The 10,000-nt window shown below is 43.5% G+C and overlaps 1 protein-coding gene across 3 annotated transcripts in view; it reads left to right on the top strand.

The window, feature by feature from the left end:
* Window positions 1-10,000, top strand: part of znf385d (zinc finger protein 385D) — a 71,646-nt gene that overhangs the window by 49,495 nt on the left and 12,151 nt on the right. For all 3 annotated transcript variants that reach the window (XM_042107398.1, XM_042107400.1, XM_042107399.1), the window contains 2 exons: window positions 2,786-2,893; window positions 9,604-9,772. In XM_042107398.1, the coding sequence (XP_041963332.1) occupies window positions 2,786-2,893; window positions 9,604-9,772 (277 nt within the window). The remainder of the gene's footprint in view (window positions 1-2,785; window positions 2,894-9,603; window positions 9,773-10,000) is intronic.

Genomic DNA, 10,000 nt, shown 5'->3' with positions numbered 1-10,000 from the left:
TCCATTAGTGTCTGGTCCTCCAGGGATTAGCCCGCCTATCCCAGCAGGCCGTGCAGGCACGTTAGACGACTAACACATATGCCTGCCTGCCAGCACCTCAGAGGAGGATCCTCTCACTTTCCCATCAGGAGATTTATTCTGCGGGGCTGTGATGGAACTATAGGGAGTGGGGAGAGAGCAGAAAGGATGGGAGTGACCAACACACACATTACTCATTTCAAATTAAATACATGACAACAGTGCAGAGGGGCCCCCACTTTTTAATATGATGCCGACATGATACAGTGTGTTCTTGTTTCAGTTTGGACAGGGCTGTGTTATGTGAAGGGGAATTGGGATTCGTATCGGGACACTTATAAGAAAAACATCTCTTCACAGTGCAAAATGTCACTTTGCTGAGAAATAAAGAGACATTCATTTGCCTGAGAAGATTGCTTTGCACCAGTGCTTGCTCGATAAAAGCTTGTTTCAGTGCAAAACCTCATGGACAAAAAGCCGCTCCGACTTCTGGGCAGTGGAGTGAAGGAGAGCCTGTGGAGGGGAGAGCTGTCACCGCACAGCGGTGGTTGGCAGCCCCTCATAATGCATTTGTGTAACAGCTCAGCCTCACACTAGCACTGGTTTCTTCGAGACTTTGCACCACGCCGGCAGGGAATGAAGGGTAGAACGCGGGCAAGTTCGCCTGGGAAACCAGGCCAGTGGGAAAAGACCTTAGAGCGAAGAGAGAAAGACAGAAAGGCATCAAGAGACTTCTTTTTTCCTTCGCTGTCATTTTTTAAAAAAAAAACGTAACCACTCGATAAGATACAGTATTAGCTAGCTAAATAATGTATATTCCCTCTAGTCTTTTTTTGAACACATCTCAGTGGAGTGCTCTTGGGTTTTCAACATGAGTAGTCAGAGAGAACTTGAAACACATCAAGGGTCATTTTTTGTCTGGTGTTATTTTTGTAAAAAAATAAAAAAAAATAAAAAAATTGCATCAGACATTAACTGAATAAATATTCATCTGGGCATTTTTTCACCCAAATCTCAAGTGAAGTGTTCAAGGCATTTTTTTCAAGGCTTTTTTTTTCAGGGTGAAGAGCCAGCCTTAGTCCACAGTCCTCAACAACAGCTGAGTACCTCCTTGCATTTATTTATTTATTTATTTATTTATTTATTTATTTATTTATTTATTTATTTATTTATTTTCATTTATATTTCTCTCTCTGCCTCCTGGCAGCCAGACAGATGGCTGTTTGAGCACTTATTTTAGTTGCATTATCAGGCAGATGGATGCACATATCAAACAGAGCAAGTGTGTGTGTGCGTGCATGGCGGAGAGGACACACACTGACAGAGGGCCGAGATGTCTTGCTCTTCCCATCGTCTTCCATTTGGTGTCTTTGATTACCACGGCGACAGGGTTGGAGACAACAATACGGCTGCAGATCCCCTAAGCGTTTCATTGTAAAATGTAGTCATTAAAGTCAAATGCATACACTCCTTCTTTCTCTCGCTCTCTCCTTCTCTCTCCCCCTCTATCTCTCTTTCTCTCTTTCTCTCGCACACATACACATAAATAGAAACACATTACAAGCTAGTGAGTTAAAAGGAGAAACAAATGCATATTATAAGTGCTGAAAAAGAAAAATGGCATTGTGCTGAAAAGCCATAAAAGGCATCGGAGCATGGTAGCAGGTTTTATTAGCTTAGCATTCTCATTGTTTTGTAAAGGTTAATGGCAGATATTGTTGACATGGTCCGATACATCTCTCATGTTGAGCTTTTCTTAGTGCAGACTCTAGTCAGAGGAACAGCCACAGGAGTGTATTGATTCTGGTTTCTCATGTTGGACCATCAGCCGTCATACACGTGATATACATTTAGATGTATATATTTACACAATGTAATAACAGTACATGAACTGCTAAGTAGTTGACATTTTTTTACAAAACACATTAAGTTTATGCAGAGCTTGAATGTTTATTGATTACTTAGCATTAAGTGTAACAACATCAACATAAAATCCACATTAATATTTTATACTTTAATAATGAATTTGTAATGTTATATACATATTTAAAATATGTGAAAAATATTGAATGTTATCCAAAATATTGAACACTCAAATGTATGTTATTGTTTTAGAAATGAAAAAATCTAGAATATATTTTTTGATGCACCCTTTGGTGAAAGTAATGCTAAATAAGGGTAGATAACAGTGTGTGATTGCAAATGTCTGATCAGCGTGCCATTATAAACTCATAAGTGTTGCTTTTAGGTTAAAATGGAGATGGTTTTATCGATGTACTGGTTTTATTGATGCACTGTGTGTATGCACTGGCCTTTTGTGACTAACCCCCCCCTCCTCCTCCTCCTCTCTCTCGTCCTCCCTGCCATCATTTTGAGTGAGTGGATGTCACTAACTGATCTGAGGAGGTGGCCTCCTGACAGCCCCGTTAGGATGATCTCCCATCCCCAAGCCCCACCAGCCCCGGTCATGATTGCATGGCCCGGGGTGTAAAAAGCTTTGGGATCAGAGGGCCTTAATGCTCTCCAGATTGCCTCACACTTGTTCTTGATAACCAAGCCTCATTTCGTTTGAAACACAAACGCACGCCACAGAGCTGCAGTTGCTCTCCTCCGCTCCCAGCATTCCGAGAGAGACAAAGAGTGCCGAAAGCGACAGTAGAGGAGGATGGAACAAAACAAGTTGACTGAGAGGGATAGTTCTAACGTGATAATTAGTCTCTCCCTCTGTGTTTTATTTGATTGTCTTGTCTTCTGTTCTCCCCTGCAGATGGATCCTGTTCAGAAGGCGGTGATCCATCACACGTTTGGGGTGGCCCCCTCGCCCAAGCGCAAGTACATCTCGTGCGGCGTGTGCCAGCTTCGCTTTAACTCGCAGGTGAGTCGGAAGGCAAGATGACATAAAGGACCCTGTCGGCACACACGGGGGCTTTGATGTTGGATGGTGCGGGGTTGTTGGTGGTGGTGGTGGTGGTGGTGGTGGTGGTGATGGGGGTGGTGTGGCCAAGCTTCAAAAAGCATGCGATGCTCGCTCACACACCGAGCGAAGACATCCGACCACTGCCACGGTGGGACTCTGAAGAAATCCAGTAGACAAAAAAAAGACCGATTTGAATTCATGGTAGCAGGTATCGTCTTGGAAGCATGTAGCATCTTTAATGATGATGAGCGTGTGATGATTGGGCTCTTTAATCACAGAAACACAGACAGTGAAGGTCTTGTGTGTGAAGGAAAATAATATGTCTGGAATGCACACATTTGAGACAATGTTCTAATTTAGCCGTGCACTCAAGTTCTTCCTCCTCATTCTCAATAGCAGTTTTCTTTTCATTAATGTTTTTTTTTCCCCCCACTTTCCTCTCCCCCTATTACCTCAGGTATGTAATCCACATTGGGTTGCGCAAAGTTGTTTTCCATATCCCCCCTCCGTTAAATAAGCTATTTATTCTGTCTGAACCCGCTATCCCTCCGAGCAAAGTTATTATATCCGCCACAGAGGTCCATCTCGGGCCAATCACAGCCCATCAGAGCCATCCATCAACCTGGAACCAAGTGCAGGGGCCCAAGACTCTGTTTAGCTGCAACCCCCCCACCCCCCCACCCCCTTGCCTTCCACCCCCCCCCAAGTCTCCTGGCCCCCCTACCCCCCCTCTCCACCTGCTTCGCCACTGCAGTGCGGAGATAGTGGCGGAGAGGCCCAGGGAGATTTCTGCATTCCAGTCACAGGGATGGCACAAGGAAGTTGGTCTTCATCAGAGGCAACACTTTATTATCATTGCAGATTTGCAATAGAGTTCCATTTGAAAGGAGTAACAGGGCCATTGAGGACTTCTGGGATATTTATGTAGAGCTGAATATTAAGTACCCCACCACACACAACACACACACACACACACACACACACACACAGTAGGTAAGGATGCTGGTGGATGCTATCAGTCAATTCACACTCACTCAAACACACACACACAGACGCACACACACACACACACACACACACACACACACACACACACACACACACACACACACACACACACACACAAAGACAGTAGGTAAGGATGCTGGTGGATGCTATCAGTCAATTCACACTCACTCAAACACACACACACAGACGCACACACACACACACACACACACACACACACACACACACACACACACACACACAGTAGGTAAGGATGCTGGTGGATGCTATCAGTCAATTCACACTCACTCAAACACACAGACACAGACAGACACACACACACACACTGCACAGATAGAGCTACCGTCACACTCACAATACACACCCAAATAAATCAAAGGTTGTCAGATAGGAACACAAATGCACTGCTTCTCCTTTATGTCCATGCATGTAATTCTCACAAAGAATCAGTACTTTCAGTGTGACAGGAGCGTTTACTGGAAGCGTTGTGCTTTTATAGAAAGCACCATGATCAGTTCCTTTGTTACACCGCTCTTCAGAATGCTGCAGCCATGTTCGGAGGTGTGATCATTCTATATAAGGGCTGCTGCAAACAAAGCATGACCACTGCCACATACCACACTGGTTTTGTGCCTATAAGCCTTCCATATCATTCCATGAGTAGCGTGTTCATTTATCACAATGGTACTTCACTGAAAGTGCAAGTCATTACAGTTTTTTACAACTGTTTACACACATTTTCAAAACTCTGTGTCTATTTTTCAAAGCTCTACACACAGAACCCACAATTGCTCTCACAAAATGCAAAATGCTTAAATCTGCAGCAAAATGACACACACCATTCTAAATGTCATATACACATCTCTAAAGCAAACATAATAAACACTTTTGGCATAATATGACATCATGTACATCATGTACACACGTCTACAGAGAGAAGTTGAAATACACACTAAGCATGCAAGCAATTTTGAAAGCAAAAATAGTGATTTATCCCAAATAATTTACTGTTGTGAATATAGTATTTTACAGCTAATAAGAAGTCAGACAAAAAGAAGCAAAATACAATGACCATCAGATGTAGAGTTTTGAAAAAGCTGATTTTGCCAAAGAAAGTAATTACTGACTACTATCAAATTACTTACTATATTACTGTGTGTGTGTGTGTGTATGTGCGTGTGTGTGTGTGTGGGGGGGGGTTGGGAGGGGGGGCAGTTGGGCATATAGGCCTATAGACCCTTTCAACCGCAGAAACAATGTGCATTCCTAAGGCATTTCTGGAGTCGGCTTTTGTAGCCCAGTTCAGTTCATTTTCATTTCAAAGCATATGCATTGGTTCTGAACATTTTAATCGGAAATTCTCTGACAGATTGAAAGGGCCTATGCCTATATATAGACTAGGCCTAATACTAAGGCAATGATCAAATGGTGTTCAGTAAAGTAATGAGTGTTTGTGCATTGAAGACTGAGTGTGAATAAGTGGCGAGTGTGGCATTTTGATAGGTTGTGTGTGAAAAACAGGAAGTTAGATTTTTGTGTGTTAGGTAGAAAATTGTGTGTGGTGTTTTGCAAAATGTGTTTTAGGAAATTGAAAACTGAGTCAAACACTGAGAATTAGCGTATGGTTTTGCAGATTTGTTGTGGGGTTATGGTGTTTGGAAGACTTGAGTAATACATTGCTAGGCAACACCTCTAAACTTCAAGTTGTCTTTGTTTGGTGAACTATTTCTTTCTCGGCGGAAGCCATAAAGCAGTACTAACATAATTGTGTGAAGTTTCTCTTTTCGTTTTGGCAAGTAACCATATATTAAGCAGATTGATGTATTGTTTGCTCCCTGTCAGGGTTTAACCTGTCTCGGACTTATTATCCATTAATGCCCAGTGGACAATGCATTATCTCTTCCTTAAACAAAGTTAACTTTACACAAGCTAATTCCCTTTGAAGGACTGTCTGATGACACCGTTTAGGCGAAGTTGATGAAGGAGAAAGAGCTCTCTATGGCCATAGCCTCTGTTCATGTCCGGACACATTAGAACCCACATTTCTAATCTCTACGGCCATAGCCTCTGTTCATGTCCGGACACATTAGAACCCACATTTCTAATCTCTATGGCCATAGCCTATGGCCATAGCCTCTGTTCATGTCCGGACACATTAGAACCCACATTACACTCCACTCACTGTCCCTTGTCTGCCGGTATGTAGTGGTAAAATAAGAGGTGGGTAAACTATGAATTTTGTGATCTCGTTGAGGTGGACTGCGCCATGCAGAATCGGATTTTTACAAAATGCATTCAGAACCTGTTTGATGATGGTGGAGGTTATTGTCCAATGTTTATAATAATACCAGTCGTATTAAATGGTTCCTAGAGTGTTGATGAGTGTACAAATTGTTACAAGCCTGGCTCAAAGCAAGCAACAGAGTAGGGGAAGGCCGAAAGGCAGAGTAGTGATATATATATATATATATATATTAGATTTATTAAATGAATAGACTTTAACAGAATGGGTTAAGTAAAGTCAGTAGTGGAGGTAGATTTGGAAAATAAAAGTGTAAGCGGTCAGTGTAATGCGGTGTAGTGAATAAGCAAAACAAAATCCTAAACGGTGCGGGGGAGACGGAGTGGCGGCGGTCTCCTCTGAAGTGCTTTTAAAGGCCCAGACCAGGAAGTGATTAGCACGACTCCAAACACCTGCGCTTAGCTCACCTGCAGGAGACAGACGCAGCTCACAGACAGGAGGAGGAGCCAGGCAAAGCCGTGACAAAATTGTGAATGTGGATAATACAGTGTGATTTTTTTTTTTTTTAATGTTAAAAGTTGCAATTGGTGAATAAACTCTTCTGAGAGGTGGGTAAACTCTAATAAGAGGTGGATAAACTCTATTTGTGAAATTTCAGAGGTGGATAAACTGTGCGTTTACTTGTGTTTAGCCTCCACTACATCCCTGCTTGTCTGTAAATGATGCTGTGTGGCACCATTCATTGTGTCTAGCTAGTGCAGAAACAATCAGGAACAGCAGACTGAGCATTTCAATTTCCTCTTCTTTATATTATCCACACCATCCTGGATTGTAACTTTGTCATACATTTATGTTGCCTTGGCAGAGAGAACTCCCTCTGAGAATGGTGTCAGGTTTGTTTTTAAATGTTTATTTTTGTATTTTTATACAAAAACAGTGCTTCAAAGCATGGCCATTTCTGTTTATGATTGTAATATTTTGGCTCTTCCCAGTCTGTGTGGGCAGATGCAGTGGGGGCCTGCATTGTGAGGATGAGATGAGATGAGATGAGAGATTCTGTCTAACTGACTCATCCACTTAGCAGACAACACAGCTGACGGCATAAACAGTGCTTTTACCTCAGCACACTGTTCCTTTAACAGAGGACAGTCATTAAATCCAGCGTTTAACTGGAATCCTAAGTTAAGTAAATGTTTGTGTAAACTTGTTGAAGTGGTCACAGGAAGAGGTCGGAAAGGGTAGAGCTGCCTCGAGCGGTTTGCAATCCTTTGAGCCGGTTTTACGTGTTCACCAGTTATTGTTATCAAGATTGAATTGGGCTTTTGTTCTTGTGTGTTATTTCTGCCATAAACACAGTCTTTCCACCCTGGGTTCTCCTTTACCACTAATAGCAATGCAGACCACCATGCGTGTACAACCCAATCATTCAGTTTATGATGCATAGTTTGTGTGTGTGTGTGTGTGTGTGTGTGTGTGTGTGTGTGTGTGTGTGTGTGTGTGTGTGTGTGTGTGTGTGTGTGTGTGAGTAAGTGAGTGAGTGTGTGTGTGCTTCTTTGAATTTGTGTGTGTGTGTGTGTGTGCGCACGCGTTCTTTCGTGTATTTGTATGTGTGTGTGCATGTGTCTACAGTGTTTTCTGCTCACAGTAGTAGTGTAAAAACAAACACAAGGAGCCGTGCCTTTCCAAACATTCCTGCCTGTTTGGTCTGTATCACAATGGGATTTACAGAAATGTATTACGTGAGGGAGCGATAAGCAGTCCTCCGCTATCTTTGTTCCTGGGCTACTCCTGCGATGTCCGCCATCCTGTTCTCCCTGATTCACATGCCATCCATCCGCTGGCTGGCCGGTGGGGCGGCGGCAACCTTATTTATTCGAAGAGGCATTCGCATGTCTCCTGATAGCTTCCTCCTCGCTGCAGGCAATGTCAGACAAGTCAGCCAGGAGCGCACGTATGTGTGTGGGTGTGTTTGTGTGTGTGTGTGTGTGTGTGTGTGTGTGGTGTCTGTATCAATGTGTGTGTGTGTCAGTATATGTGTGTGTGGTGTCTATGAAGTGTGTGTTTGTGTATGTGTGTGTCTGTCTGTCTGTGTGTGTCAGTATGTGTATGTGTGTTTGTGTGTGTGGTGTCTGTGAAGTGCCTTTGTCTGTGTCAGTATGTGTGTGTGTGGTGTCTATGAAGTGTGTGTTTGTGTGTGTGTGTGTGTGTGTGTGTGTGTGTGTGTGTGTGTGTGTGTGTGTGTGTGTGTGTGTGTGTGGTGTCTATGAAGTGTGTGTAGGTGTGTGTGTGTGTGTGTGTGTGTGTGTGTGTGTGTGTGTGTAGTGTCTGTGTGTGTGTGTCCGTGTGTGTGTGTGTGTGTGTGGCATCTATAAAGTGTGTGTTTGTGTGTGTGTGTCTGTGTTGACATATGTAAACAAGGACATCTGAAAGTCCCTGCATATGGCCCACGCCAAGTGAGTCATAATAAATCGTTTTTTGAAGGTGAACCCTTATTGTGTCCGAGGACAACATGTCCTGACAGAGCTGTGCATCATGAGATGAATGATTAGATTGTACAATGCCCAGGGACTGCTGGGGTGCTGTCCTCTATCAAGATGATCTCTCAGTAATATTCAATATGATAAACAAACTGTAAAAACCAATGGTAGCACTAAGAGCAATAAACTAAGTAATAACCAATAGTAGCACTAAGAACAATAAAGTTTATTTAGTTTATTTTTAAGATTAGTTTTAGCCTGAAAGCATTTTTTCCAGACCGACACATGTACTAGAAGCTCAGTTATCTCTCTTGAAGCTATTTGGCAGCTAAGGTGCTGACCATGTGGAAAAAGCAAGAGAGTGAAAAGGTTGTTCTTTCTGTCAAAGTCTACCTGAAATCACATTGACACCTTGACTGCTACAGTAAAAGCACAATGACAGCGTGCTTGTCAAAACGTTTGTGGAGGCCTAATAATAATTTGTAAAAATCCTGCAAGAGGAGTTAAGCGGAATGTTCAACATCACTAGTGTTTTTGCCAAGTTCAGAACACACTGAAATGATCATACACACTGACAAAAAAAAATGGAAGGAAAAAAAAAGTAAAAATCACCATGCGGCAGAAGCTGCACTGTTAAGCTAAGCCCTGACAGGACTGATATCAATCCCAGCGTTTGCCTGCCGTCTCTGCCTGACTCTGCACCAACAGATGGACGCCTGTCAGGGTTCTGATGACTACAAATGTGATCACGCTGCATGTCCGTCTACGCTTCAGTGGGGGTGTTCATGGTCTGTGGTCCCTCTTTTGACTGATGTCCGTAACACCTGGTCCGCCTTGGCTTTGGTCTCTGACGGTTGGCCCATGTTCTCTCTCTCTCCCTCTCCCTCTCTCTCTCTCTCTCTCTCTCTCTCTCTCTCTCTCTGCCCTCTCTCTTTCAACAGAGCCAAGCCCTGGCCCATTTCAAAGGGACCAAACATGCCAAGAAGCTGAAAGCCCTGGACTCCCCCAAATGCAAGCAGAAAGGTTTGCTGGTCGCCAGGGAAACCAGCGGCAAAGAGACCCCCAGAAGCTTCTCTCCAGCTGCGACATCCCTCAGTGCGGAGAGAAAAGGTAAATTGTTTCTTTCTTTCTTCTTTTCTTCCTTTCTTCCTTTCCCTCTCCTCTCCCTCGGTCTCTGTCACCCTTCCAACATCTGCGTGGTCTGCGATGGCCTCCTCTCCATTCTGTGATGTCAGATTGCGCGTCCATTAACGGTCAGTTCCAGTGTGAGGCCGTTTGAGTCACGTTGATGGTGGTGCGATTCGAGGCCATGGACAAGCAAGCACGGCTGTTAACAAA

Source organism: Alosa sapidissima, chromosome 10, assembly GCF_018492685.1.
Source record: "Alosa sapidissima isolate fAloSap1 chromosome 10, fAloSap1.pri, whole genome shotgun sequence".
NCBI lineage: Eukaryota > Metazoa > Chordata > Actinopteri > Clupeiformes > Clupeidae > Alosa > Alosa sapidissima.
The sequence above is the reverse complement of the archived record's forward strand: the minus strand, read 5'-3'. Positions and strand labels throughout refer to the sequence as shown.